General features: G+C 40.3%; 1 protein-coding gene across 1 annotated transcript; it reads left to right on the forward strand.

The window, feature by feature from the left end:
- Positions 1 to 8,239: 8,239 nt before the first annotated feature.
- Positions 8,240 to 10,710, forward strand: LOC139991758 (uncharacterized). Its single transcript, XM_072012121.1, has 2 exons — positions 8,240 to 8,396; positions 8,957 to 10,710. The coding sequence occupies exons 1-2, from the start codon at positions 8,379 to 8,381 to the stop codon at positions 9,440 to 9,442; spliced, it is 504 nt and encodes a 167-aa protein (XP_071868222.1). The 5' UTR covers positions 8,240 to 8,378; the 3' UTR covers positions 9,443 to 10,710.
- The last annotated feature ends 3,988 nt before the right edge of the window (positions 10,711 to 14,698 follow it).

Here is a 14,698-nt window from a genome sequence, read left to right on the forward strand (position 1 = left end):
TTCCATTGATATCGCGTTTAATCGTTACTGTCGCTGTCGAACTGTTCGGTTACTAATTAATTCAAGTATTTGATAGAAAACTCGACGATACTTTTCGTTGTTTCTATTTCCTAGCTATTTCATTGTTATTTTATTCGCACCATATATACTCCGTAACTAAACATTTATTACTTGCTTCCGCTAAATGTAACAATTACATGTTCTGCTATACCTATAGATTCTCTTCTCACAAAGCTCTTCAGCTGTTCATCGGGTAGTTTGGTAATGAGAATGGTTACATAAAAGATAGGAAAATGAATAATTAAGGTGACTGCAAATTACGTGACACAAAGGTGGTAAAAGCATAGCGGGTGCAGAGAGAGAGAGAAGAAGATGGCAGAGGAAGCATTTTAATGGACGTTACGCGCCGTGCCAAATAAGTATTTTGAGCCGGAAAGGAAAGCGGCGAGATTAAAACGGTGCCAAGCTGATTAGAAAGAAGCGAAAGGAACGAAACAACTCTATACGTATTTAACACTTTACAACAATCATGTTACGACTGCAATAATAGATTATTTAAATTCTCAAAACAGTGTCAGATACGTCATGAAATTACCGGTACCGTACGATTCACGCGTTAAATATCAAGATTCTCGCGATGAAGAATGGAATTCTTGAATAAATTACTACCACCTCGAAAGGCAAAATTTACAATCTTTATTTAACGTTTGACAGAACCGTGACCTATACTATGAACCGAGATCTAAAATACGACGAAACGTGATCGTTTCCTGAAAAGAATAGAACTTCTTCGAGATCAGATTCGATCCATCTTACGTTGTCGTGTAATTACTAAGCATAAAAACAATCCAAATAATTAGCGGCTTGTCTCTAAACGTTTCTAACCAAGCATTCGTGTGTCTGTACAAGAATTGGCTGTATTTCTTTCTCCTCTTTCGACTTCGATCCTTAATTGCTAGAAAAAATTGCCAATTAAACGTTTCGTAACCGAATAACTTTTTAAGTAACTGTTTAGTAATAAAATTGAGGAAACTTCTGCTCGAAGAAAGTGAGTTATACCTAACTCCGGTAATTGCCGCCATTCTCCCGGTTACTAATCAAGCGATTAAAAAAGGGGAGAAAGAAGGTGAACTTCTGGAAAGATTGCGCGGATGTTATTAAAAGGCAATGAGATGGGCGCTCAAAAAGAAGAAAAAATGGATGAGCTCGGTTTTTATTGCGACCCGTTTCGTCCGGTATAAGCCAACCGGAAGAGTTTCTCCAGTTTTCACATACCACAGTGATAATTACGTACATGGGAAGATGTTCATGACGCTTTTCTAGGACGTCTGGTCGTAGGCATTACCGGTCTTTGCCGTGGAATACACGCATATGACGTAGTAATGGTATGTTTTCTATACGAATACAATCACCATTGTATAGATTCGATATAAATCATTCGTAATTTTGACACGACATCGATAAATACGTATAGAGGAACATTTTTCTAACTTACGAACAAAAGTCGTTCAGGAACTCATTAATTACCAGTCAGCTGACTGCATGTAAATCCTAATGACATTCACATGCTAATAACCGTGAGGAATTAGTTCCTTCGTTGCGTTAGAAGGTAGCTTCCTCGGTGTTCATTTTTCACCAAGGCAAAAGCTGTATTATTCGATAAAATATGGCTTATTGTTGAAATATGTATACATCGTGCATTGGCCTTCCGTGGTTGGCTCCTGCAACAGGGACAAGGAACGTTTCGTTCTTATTTTGATAAACATCGCACGATGTAATAGCCAAGATACGCCAGGAAGATTTCTCATTAACGCTGTTGCCGGTTCAACGGGGCTCCCTGCTCTCACAATGATACTACCTGCCTGTACCAATTTCTCAGCGATGAGGTCATTTTATATCTTTGCCACGTTTCACCATACCTGATCAGCCTAGAACGAATCAAATTCGTCCACTATCCTCCACTTTCATCATAAATTTCCTTAATCGCCACAGGCAAAGTAATCTAATATTCTTCGAACTTTCAAACATATTTGTATACGCCGTATGAATATTTTCAACGAGTTTCGACAAAGGATCAAAGTACAATTTTGAACTTTCCATTTATACGTTAACGTTCGTACGTGTATTATTGTAAATAAGATTCGAGGTAATTCATGTTTTATAAATAATCTGTTGTTTAGTTGTTGATGGGTAGGGAAGCGTCCTCTCTTGTGCAATAGCTAAACGCAGGCTTGCTCCGTTTCCCGTAAGCAATTTTGCGTAATCGTACTACCTGCTTCAGTTACTTGCACATCGTTAACGAGTACTCCAGTTGCCACAGATCTTTCCTTCACAGCCGCTCCCTGCGACGTTGATAATCGTCCGACTCACTGAAAATTTCCCCTTATTCTCTAACCCAGATTAGCGTAAAAACTATATCTGATTTATCATGTAAATAGTACAAGAAGTCTAATGAGACGTATTTATGAATTTCATAGATCATTAGATATACTCTCGAAGCGTCCTTGTAGATGTTTATTGCAGCTTCCACTCGTAAAGTAGAATATTATCGACCAGTAACACACATACGAGTAAATATTTAAGTGACTCAAATATTCTTATTAGTATGCTAATGTGCCAAGTGACCCACTGACGTCCGCTTTATTGTTTACTTAGTTTATAGCCTCTTACTATGCAAACGTGTTGCTAATGATTCCGCAGCGAATGGGTGTCATGACGACCGCTACCGAATCGGATTAAAGACGAATCTCAGCGACGTCGCGTTCTTAACAAGTACCGAATTTTCTCGAGTGCCACACAAAAATATTTTCCCTTCACCTTTCACTTTGAATTCAGCCTTTCACCTCACGGGGATTACACACGATTCTGTTGCGATGTTAGACTTTTTTTTCGCAGGATTCCCATCACATCCTCGATCATACGATATTTCTCAAAGATACAAGTATCTTTGAGAAGGAAGTATCGGGTACGGACACGAAACCGCGTGCCATTCTTTATATAGAAAATAAGGGTCAGCCTCATGAAAAATGTATGCGAACGAAATTCTTCAACTATGTGGGCATTAAACAAGACCCGGTTATATAAGTTACAAAATTCATGAATTTCTTTAAGGTTAAGTCGAGATCGAAGGCTAGACGAAAGCTTTCTTTTCTTCGTTGCTCAAGCAATTTGACAATTTTTATTGTGAATTTCACTCGGAAAAGGAAAAAGAAAAAACCGTGAAAGTTTACAACGTGATTCTTACGCTACGAATACTTGCTAATTGTCTAAATAAACGACTAATCAAGTCACCGTCTGAAATTCTTAATTACACCGATGGCGCTTACATCTCGTATGTGGGAAGAAAGTTCGTGCGAGCGATGCACTACAAAACTTGAAAGCCAAACAGCGGAACTATGGATACCATGTTCGAAGAGCATATAATACACGGATAACGAACGTCGCTGACGTTCTTCTCTCGCTTCTAGCTTGTTACCACCTACCGGTCACCTACTGGTCACATTGCCCAATAGAAATTTTCAACAAAGTGTGGACGATCTGGTTAACATTGCTGAAAAAATATGTAAACGCGATGTAATATTTTTTGCGAAAATTAAGTGTCAAAATTCATGTAACAGCCGACGTGTTGAAGATTCGTCGCAATTGATTTGGACGATCATGATCAAAGTGATCCATTGGAGATAGAAGAAGAACGAGACGGACTAAACAGCATCGAAAAGGGAGAGGACCAATGTTGGGAGAAGCTGTAACGGACGAGCGAAAGTCAAGCCCCAGGCTTACGGATTCCCCTTCTTTCCTGCGACCCTGCAACATTAATATCCGAGAAACTCGGATGCAGTACACGACAAGACGTGACTCGAGGGCTCAAGAATATCACGAGTCATCGAGATCGACGAGTCGAGATGAATCGCGGCAGGCATCAAGGAAATCGAAATTTTTCACAAGCGCCTCTTCAACTAATCTGCAGTTAATTCTCCATTTATTTTACACACAAGTAACTGAATTGCTTCAAGAGACACGTGGTATTTTTTCGTACAGCAAACTTAATTTATTTGTTTCATTTCCTCATTCATTTTCCTCTTGTTTAGGCGTGTTCAACTTCCGGTCCATTCCCAAATTTTTGTATATATCAACAGATAGTTTATTTTGGAATATTCAAGATTTCAGATACTAGGATCCTCTTGCACTGATACACGTACAGTAACACGTGACAAGTAGCCAGTCATAAATTATTGGTACCAATAAATTGTCTTGTATAATAGAAATAAGTTAGGTAATAAATCAAGGTATATCAAATATAAATCAAATAAAATCTTACAATCAGAGTTTACAAATTGCAAGTCATCTCGTTATTCCACTCAACGTAAAATCGTGAAATTATAGAGAAGAAGAAGATTTCTTCCTCTTTCTAAGTAGCTTATATTAGAATACAGCTTTTTAGCCATTAAGTAACATCAGAGTTACAAAACCAACGACATCCTACTTATTATTAGCCTGCGAATTTCTATGCAAGTTCATATTTTTGAGAATCTAGTTAAGAAGAACCTCAAACCTATATTCTATGTAATTTTGTACTTTAAAAATTCCTGTAAATACATAAAAATCCGCACTCTGCTTATCATATTCTACTTATCAAATCCTAAATAATCTGCGTTACTTGTTATTCACTGATTCTACATTTCAAGTGTCTTCTCTAAATTGAACTTGATCTTGTAAGCTCATGCTAGTAGCGTGTCGTTCAACATGTTAGGAAAGGTAGAATCGAATCGCAGCAGTAATTTATTGGACGAACTAATACTGCGACACTGCCTTCGATATTTCACTACTTAATCCGCAGAGTAGGTCAACGTCTTTTTACTTTTTTCTCTTTCTTCTGATTTTTGACCGTCATGAAAGAGAACGTGTCCCCTTTTTGAAAAATGTTTGAAAAATTTCACTCTTCGATATCGGAATTGATGATTCCTACAAAACGTATAATTACGAGAAGTTGAATGCAATTTAAAGAATCTTGCAAGTTGTCGGAAGAATACCGCGCGTGTACCGTACGATCCATTTAATTTTATAATGAAAAGCAGGATTCGCGCGCTCCACCTCCGCAACTTTGGCTTTCTCTTGCTCGATTCGTTTAAATGCACCGGGATAAATTACCCCGCGACGCACGGTATTATCATGGACCATACATTATACGAGTCGTTGTCGTTAATGATTCCAAAGATTTAATGTTCACCGAAGCTTCCGTTCTTCTCAATGTACAACGGCGCGTTTAACAAAAATGAAATTACGAGAATATATCCCCGGTACATTCTAGAATGATTAGAAAAAAATTTCAGGTCAAATGGGATGTGAATAAAAATCACTTTCACTCGAGGCGAATCACCATAAGGATGAACCCCAGCATAAAATTACTTGTGCGTTTAGAATGTGACTTTTTTTCCAAGGAAACAGCATTGCAACGAGTCTTGAGCACGTACACTTCCACTCAGAAGTCTTAAGACCTCTTGTTTTCGGTATAATTTCAATATTCCATGTAAATTATAAATTTACAATTACATACGTTTCTCAATAATATCATTAATACATCAGCGCCTTGTACATTTAGCTACTTTTATCATCGTACAAAATACATTTTATATTAAACGACAACTCTGCATTCTTTCCCGACTACTTAGCTTTTTCAGCTTTCAGACACGGATGTAATAACTATCCTAAGACTTCTCGGCATCAGTGTACGTAGATATTTCGTAACACTGCAACTTTACCACGACTCTCCCCCTGTTATCGAGCAAAAATCAACAGAAACGATATATCTGGCGGTGCACTAAACGTCTAATTTCCTGTTTCCTTTATCGATAACCAACGAACGGTTTCCGAAGCGAGCATCGAAATCCATCTTACTTCCCGCTTTTCCAACGAGCCGTACGAACGACACTGTGTTAGAACGGAGCCTCGACGAACAGCGAGAAAAAGCTTCGCAGCAACGACTGACCGCGTTCACGCGCTCGTGGGACGCGCAAATCTGGCCGGAAATAAGGCGAACAGAGGCAAAGAAAGAGGCGAAGGATGACAGAAACATTGGATCGGAATCGTGTCGAAAAGTGGGTCAAGAGTTCACGAGCCTTATAATTAAATTCCTCAACGAAGAAAGCGTTTTCCCTCTCATTTCGTGGTACCATCGCCAACGCGCTGAACAACCAACTGAACAGCCGTTCGATATCGTCTGATATTTCTCCGTGAACGTATGCGTGTGTGTTTGCAAATAGATGGACGTAAATGTATACAAACGTATGGGTCGAAGATGAATAAAGGCGCGTACTCACCGCGAACGATATTCGCTAATAGTAGTCGCAAGACGATTGCACAAATTTTCTTGTGTCTGTTAGACTGCGGATTTGTACGCATTCGCAGGAAACTTAAAGATGTAAAATTGCGTAGAATGTGCCAGAAATGTAAAATATATAAGATACTTTGATTATGGTACTTGCTATAGCATAGTAACAGGCGGTGAGCTGATCATGAAATCTTGATGAATACCAGTAAGGATGCACCTTAAGATGAACACGCTGTTAGGAAAGCCGACGATGATTACTCGAGACGCAAGGAAATTCTACGACAAGGATGATACGACAGTTGATCGCGCACTTTTCTTCCTGATACTCTCCCTCTGGAGATCAGGGATCAACGATCTAACGGGTGGCTGTAGGACACGCTCGATGACTGCGACATATTCGTACGACATGTTCGTACGACATGTTTCGCTCAAGCTAAGACCACGTAACCAGGTTACATAAAATCAACACAAAGAACTGTGCAAACTTCTGGATCGAATCTTCTCGTTAGTGAACGAGATGTTCCATAAGCTTGTCACATGATGAGATTAGTCATTAGTAAGATGTGAAAAACATCTAGAAATCGTTAATGGTAATTGGATTATTTGAAGAATATCGTTTTCAGAGTGTTGTCAGGTTGAAAAGTAGAAAGATGGATGTATTTAACGGATTAAATATGAAAATAAAATATCGTCTCGCTTCCTGCGATCTAAAAACAAAACGGGTTCGACGAGAACACGGAAATCGGTTATGAGATTTCCGTTCGTGGCATAAATCGCTTGGTCGTATTATTGCATTCGATACCAGAGTGAAATTTCCCTGAGCAAAAACGGATTTCTCAGTAAGGTGAAGAATAGAGACGTTGAGGATGAACGTAGAATTAAATTGTAAGGAACTAGAATAAATATATTAAAGCATCATGAAAAAAAAAAAAAGAAACGGAGAATCACCATGGTCTACTTGCGATGTTACTTAGATAGATGGGTCTACGTGCCTTTTGCGAACACGCAGGTGGAATATAAATGACGGGAATTTTAGCAAGATTTGGAAGCGTATTTATTAACCAACGTACGAATCAATCGATATCGAGTTAGAACTTGGACTATTACGCCAGCACGTTGACGACATCGGACTTCTTCGCAATCTTTTCGCAATGAATTTGCAGACGTTTTGTACATTTAAAAAATATCCCAATTCTGGTCTGAATAGATCGATATTCCATATCTGCGTTTATATTTAAACAATTATTCCAATCATATAGAATTTACGCTTCGCCTATTTGAAAAATATCCTAATTCCAATATAAATAAATAAATATCCTATATCTGTGTTGGTACCTTGATAAATATTCAAATAATCTATAATTTCCAGATATTACTATAATCGAAAAGATATTCTTATTTCAATTTAAAAAATACATTGTAGTCTTTTAGATCTCTCACAGAAGGAAAACCAAAAAATGACGAAGTGGAGCGTAAAATTATCGAACACCTGTTCGTTAAATTTCTTCGAAGCGTTATTGCGCCATGTAATTGTAAAAGAAACCCGGACCAAGATCGAGCATCGCCATACGATCGGCTCGAAACCTACATTTGTGAAATCATCCAAAGGCTCGATGTCTCGAGTGTGTACCAAGAGTCTAGGTCTAGGACGCAACTTGAGGCCCGTTGGCCGCGTGGATGCCAGAGAGAGAAAAAGAGAGAAAGAAAGACAGAGAGAGAGAGACATTTTGCAACACGAGAATCGTCCAAAATCGGTTAATTCTGAGGGCAGAGGGTCGAGGGATTGTGGATGGACGGGCAACGAGAACGTGGTAGGTGTAACGTCCACCGGAGAAAGAGAGAAACAAACACAATTGAAAGGACAGAGGAGAGGCATGGAGGGAGAGGGGAGGAGAGAATCGTCTCACAGCTGAATTACTCTCACTTGAGAGGCCCCCGTCTCTTCTTCTTTGTGGGGGCTTCAAGTATCCCCCTGCTTCTCGTGGGGTATAAAGGACCCTGGTCTACCTTGCTCAGAGTCACAGAACAGAGCGGCATCGCAGAAGCCGACATGAATCCTCTGATCGCGGTAAGCACGCTGAAATCTTTTAAACATTATTCTTGAATTGAATCGAACGAAAGAGAGAAAGAGAGAAAGAAAGAAAGAAAGAGAGAGCGAATGCGAGTGTGCATGGACAAAGTGTAGACGTCTTTTTAAAAAAGTGAGATCCACGGGATATTTGAAAAGTGATTCGTGTCCCCGATTCTTATTAAAACTTTGTGTCCCTGTATTTTCGAACCGGAAACTCCGTTAAGTTCTGCTGGGATTACGTTCTATCTGTTCGGTTACTTCGATGCATGTATTTACCGAGTTTCCCCGTTAACGATATCTTGCACTCCCGCTTTCCCTCTCGGTCGTGTGATTTCTATTTAACTTCAACTACGCTTCAACGATCGTGGCGATTTCGCGTCTCCTTTTTCCTTATGGTTGATTGAACTTCGTACATCCGAATCTCCTCTTCCAAACAGCACTTTCTCGAAGGAATTGCGCTTCTAACTGCTTTCTATATCTTATAATAATAATAATCTCAGAATAATAATCTTAAATACAATAGACACTAACGTGGTTAATGTCTTTCGTTTTTCCAGTGTATGATAGTCGGTCTAGCAGGGTTCGCCCTGGCTGAACCACCGATCTCGTCCGGCTACAGCTACAGCAGACCATCCGGAGGGGGTGGTTACTCCATAGGTGGTGGCGGTGGTGGCTACACCGCCGTATCAACCGGCTACCAAACCAGCGAAGGAGCATCCGTCGATGGCGCGTTGCTCGAACAAATCCGTCAGATTTTGCTGAGGGAAGAACAGAGCAGTGGATTCATAGGTGGTGGTGGTGGTTACGCCCCTAGCTCGAGCTATGGCGCTCCATCCAGTCAATACGGTGTACCAAGCTCGTCCTACGGTGTACCAAGTTACCAGACACGCGTTGTAGGCATCGATCTCGAAGGAATCAGGCAGGCCATCCAAGTGGCACAGTTCAACCAAGTGACCCATGGGCCTGGTGGCTATCCAAGCGGACCAAGCGGAAGCTACGGAGTACCAAGCAGGCCAAGCGGTAGCTACGGTGCACCGTACTAAAACGGTCATACATCAGATTAAACTACAGATTGGATGATGGGAGAGCAAGAGAGGGAGAGAAAGAGTGAGAGCGAGTGAAGACACCAGTCGACCACCGCGACTATCTTCCGAGCTGAAACTCCTAACGAACGAGAGAAACGAAGGTTAAGGTTGAATCGAGAAAAACCAAAAATAGATTAATCGATAGTAAAACACAGGACAATCCAGGTTTCTATAACCGGACAGAAGAATTTCTTTCAAGCGAAACCTATCCTCTTCTAAAGTCCGCTCGGAAGGTCGTCGTAAAATGGACGGATCGTTAAAAAGAATACTATAATAGAAAATAGAAAGATGGTGCTATTTTCAAAGCACGAGGGTCGTCGTCGTTCGACGAATCAGGATTCTCAGGGGTAAAGGACGAGGATGAAATCAAAGGTGTACGTATAAGCTAACATCGAGCAGGGATTCCAGAGGCTCCTGTTTCGTTGAAATCAAATCGTCGTCGTTTCAACGGGCCACGATCCTCCGAGGAATCGCGGGCGTACGTACTAGAAGATAACAGAAGCTCCTGGCTACTGGCTCGTTGGAGAATAAAAGGTCGTCGCTTCAACGGGACAGGGTTCCAGGAGTGAACTTGAACGTTCGAACGAACCGGCCACATAGATCTAACGATCTGAGCGTCGACGAGGTGTCCATCTTCTTATCGTACCAAAATCGTCGTCGTCGCGGTCGGATCCACGAGGGATCCAAAAACGTAACCAGTGATAGAAACATACGAGTCGAAAACACGAAAAGAAACAAATCGCTATAGAGAACGATCTCATAGGAGATTCGACGTAAGTTACATTCGTTATGACTTCGAGATGGCATAGCCGTGGAGCCGAAGCCGAAGTCGAAGCCGTGATCGGCGCGAGAACGCGCCTTGTAAATACAATTTACACACGCTTTCCACAGCGTTCGCTGCGTCATCCGACAGTACGAGGAGGAACTGAACGCGTACATCATCGAACCTGGTCTAACAGTTACTTCAAGGAAGATCGAACAACTTATCTAAAAAGAAAAAAGAAAAAAGTAATGAAAAACGAGGAATAAAAGATACAAAAGAGTTCGAGGAACGGAGCGAACGCTGACACGAAATACATACGTACATACAAGGAACACAACACAAATACATTATATTTTTTATATGTCTTTAACGCTATTCCTTAACTACGCATCTTTTTTTATACTTGTATAAAGGCTTTTTTGTAGAAAAAAATAAAAAAAAACGTCGCCACCGTTGAAACAGCCGCCTGTGTTCTATTTCCACGTGTCTTTTCACCGATGACGACTCTCTGGTCGCTTCTCCATCCTTCGCTGTTCCTCTTCCTTGTCCTTAATTTCTCTTTTCCTTATCGATTTGGCATCTTCCTGAATTACAGCCACCAAGTTCTTACTCTAGGTCCCATACCATTCGTGACCTCTGGGCGTTCGCTCGCAGCTACGTGAATATTCCTCCTCCTTTAAAGACGACCAATTTTTTTTCCTCTCGTTCAGCAGACGCCTTTCTCCTTTCACTGTACCGATCAGAACCGACCGCGATGGTTCGTTCGCAGACCGCCTCTGGGCTCACGAGCTTCTCCAGCCTGGACATGACGTAAATTCTCACGAGCGGCGTTTAACAGATGCTCGTAAAGCGGATCGAAGAAGCCTGGACACCGGTCAGGGATTCGAAAGTGGCTTCACTTCGCTATTCTACTCGCTCCAACGTGAGCGAGACTCTACTACGTGCGCACGTTATGTACTCTTGATTTTGAATTATTACCGAATAATGTCGTACTTTCCAGAAGCAAATAATAATCGATCAGAAGATTTCTAACGAACGTCATTAGAATTTTACAGACGATTCGACGAAATAGTATCTTGTGTTGACAGAAATTTTCTCCCGAGGTTTCAATTTTATCTCGAAAAATGTATTTTTCAGAAGCAAATAATAACCGATCAGAAGATTTCTACTATTAACGTCATTCGAATTTTATAAATCGATTCGACGAGATAGTGTTCCGTGTTATCAGAAATTTACAGGAAATTTTTCAACTGCAATTCGACGTACGTAAGTCCGTAACTAATGGAAACGTTTAGACGCTGAGCAACGAGCCGCGATACGCCTCGTGAAATCGCTTACGCGTGTTTAGATTTCGTTGTTTGTGCAATCGGTACACGTAACAGATTTATTGAAGTCAGGCGCTAGAATTTCCTCCATTAGAAGAGCTGATGTGCCTGCCTTATGAAATCCATAATGTTCAATGGGAATGTCTGTCTTTTATGATGATCCCATTGCACTGTTTGAAAGCGGTGTGATTAAATCGATAATATAGAAATTCTCATGAAATAGGAAATTCTTGTGGCTTTCGAAACAATTTCGATTTAGGATCACCAGGAGTTCCGCGGCTCGGGTAATTAGAAATTGAGTAACGTGTGCTAGAATTAAGTAATCAGCCAGCGTCTCGGACACAATGCGAGCCTGGTGCAATTAAACACGCCGTGATGAAGAATAAGTCGCGAACGCTATACTGCAGCTAAATTAAATCATCAAGCTGGATATTTCTCCGTATTCCTGGTAACGTCGTTGTGTTTAATCGAGCTGGTTTTGCGCAAGAGAGCGTGTAACACATTGCAGAAGAAAAATAAATATTTGATGTCGGCGAGATATCGTGGACAATAAAAAAGAAAGAAAAAATACTATCGAGAGAGCGGAAGGCGTTAATAGTAAAAACGTGGAGGAGATATTGCGTGAAAAGGCTTGGAGCCTTTCGTAGGATGTTCTTCGCTGCTCAAACACTACCAAACAACTTCTTTATACACTGTGAAACTATCATCTTCTATATTCGTCTGATTGTTCAAAGGAAAGTATGAAATAGCTAAACAAATGACGAAATTTATCGAGTACTATTTTTCATATATATATACAAATATCGTTCTAGTCTTTGGAATTAACAAAGGAATAGTAGCGATTGAGAAAGTGTTATTTCTATGAACAACGAGAAAATCAGAATGTCAATTCCGATTCGGCCATTTTAAAAGGACTTACGTATGTACGACGTCCAGCAGGGAAAGTGCCACGACTCTTCGCCAGGGATGGCGAGGTCGAGAAAGGGGAAAGGAGAGAAGAAGAGGAACTGTGAGACTCTCTGTGGAATTTTGTAAGAGCCGTACATAATCCATAAACGTGCCTGCCAGGCAGAAGCCGTGCGAAAGGAGGAAAAACGTTCACGCAATGAGGTCCATCCGTGCTCCAGTTCTGGATGAAATTGCAAAGTGGAATTCCATGTCCCAAAGAGGATTCTTTTAAAAAGTCAATCGCACGGAGATTTTTATCCAATAAACAGATATCTCACCTCTTTTACATGTACTTTTCTAAAAGAAATGAATACTTTAACGCGAACATACCATAGAAAGCTCTTTGTCTTCGCATTGAAATGATAAAAATATTCCAAGTAATTTAATATTGAAAATTTATATGTTAATTTTAAATAATGTAAGATCAGGATTTAATACGATAATAATTCCCGACAATTTTAATACAACAATTTTAAACAACGTAGAATTCGAATTCCTTTCTCAACTTTTTCAATCTCGAAGCTCATAACGAACTTTTTTCCACGAGAAACACGTAATCGGACGATCTATCAGATCCGGAGAAGTTGCAGCGTGTGAAAGGAGAGAAAAACGCGGGCACGATGACGCACAATGCGATCTGCTCGGCCAATTATGGGAAGAAGATTTGTCGAGCAGCCGGCTCGTAAAATGTGCGCGTTTACAATGGCCCTGTCTGTTTTACAATGGCCCGTTTCTGCGCCACAAGCTTTTGAGCCTAATGCCGATTGCTCAACATATGGCTGATGTCTTCATTAACGCGACAACGGATGCGTTTTTTAACGAGCTTCTTAAACCAAGATACGTCGCCTTCTATAATTATGGGACCTGGTAACAATACTACTACCGACAATTGTATCGACGCTTTCCATTGGTTTCATCCGTTGCATGTAACTCGATTTTTCTTGTGATAGTTTTTAAAATACTGCCATTTTTCTTATACAGAGACGTTAATTAATTTTAATGCGTTAATTAAATTTGTACACCGATGAAAAGACTGAAAAAATAACCATATATTGCAAACGATAAAAATTATAAAATATAACAGAATTACTTTTCAATCATTCTTTTGAAAGAATGACAAGCAAGTTAAATAGATGACTGGTCTAAGGGTGGAAAATCAGTGAAGAAATGTTGACTGATCTGAAGAGGACGAACCAGTCAAGAGTTGTTGACTGATCTAAAGATGACAAACCAGTGAAGTTCGGTGACGATGCTGTCGCAGAGGACAACTATTGCTGGATGTTGGTCGCCTCATTACCAGTCGCTTGCGCGTGGGATTCTGGATCACCCGACGTAACAATAGATAAATATATAAAATATCTAAAATACAGTAATCATAATATAGTATTTGATAAGCGAAACAAATTTCTACTTTTTTATTCAAGTTTATTTATAGAATTGCGTTGATAAACATGTGGATGAGTTTGCATAAACAACCGTGATCGATAGATAACAAACTTGCACAACATCCTCTCACAGGTTTTGAAAAGAAAAACAAAGAAGAACGGAGGAATTCGTTCGCCAGAATGTCAAGAAAGTTCCACGAATATCTCTTTCCTCTTCCTCTTTTCTTCAAATTATATCTTTAGCGGTTCTAATAATTTCTGGTATCTTGTGAACACACATGTGCATTCCGCGTTGTTCAGCACGCACGTGCACGTAAAGTCGGAAAGGTTACGCAATAGGTTTGTATTCTGCGAAAAATGGAATAGGCACTGCCGTGGATCAGCGCAGCTAATCGAGCAGCTTCAGCCACTCGTAGGAAAAAATTTAAAAAAGAAGGAAAGAGAGATTCTCTGATGAGGGTCGGTTATGTAACTTGGACAAGCATTACACGAAAGAGTCCAGGGAATGCAGGTCGCACTTGCAACTGTGGAACTTGCACGAGAGAAAAAAGCGGTGTAATTTTGATGGGCCCATACGTGCTCAGAAATTGTGTAAATCGCAGGGATTCGATTGCACAAACGTGTTTATCACTTCTATGACTATTACGGTGAAGGAGATCAGCCAGAATTGATCCAGTCGTTATATTGCCTCACGATTTCCGTTCGAATCGACCGCGAAGGCGTCCAAGATTAATGGACACTATAAATTAAATCTAACGGAGGAAATTGAAATAGTTAAATCATTCTATTTACC

Source organism: Bombus fervidus, chromosome 10 (genome assembly GCF_041682495.2).
Source record: "Bombus fervidus isolate BK054 chromosome 10, iyBomFerv1, whole genome shotgun sequence".
Lineage (NCBI taxonomy): Eukaryota > Metazoa > Arthropoda > Insecta > Hymenoptera > Apidae > Bombus > Bombus fervidus.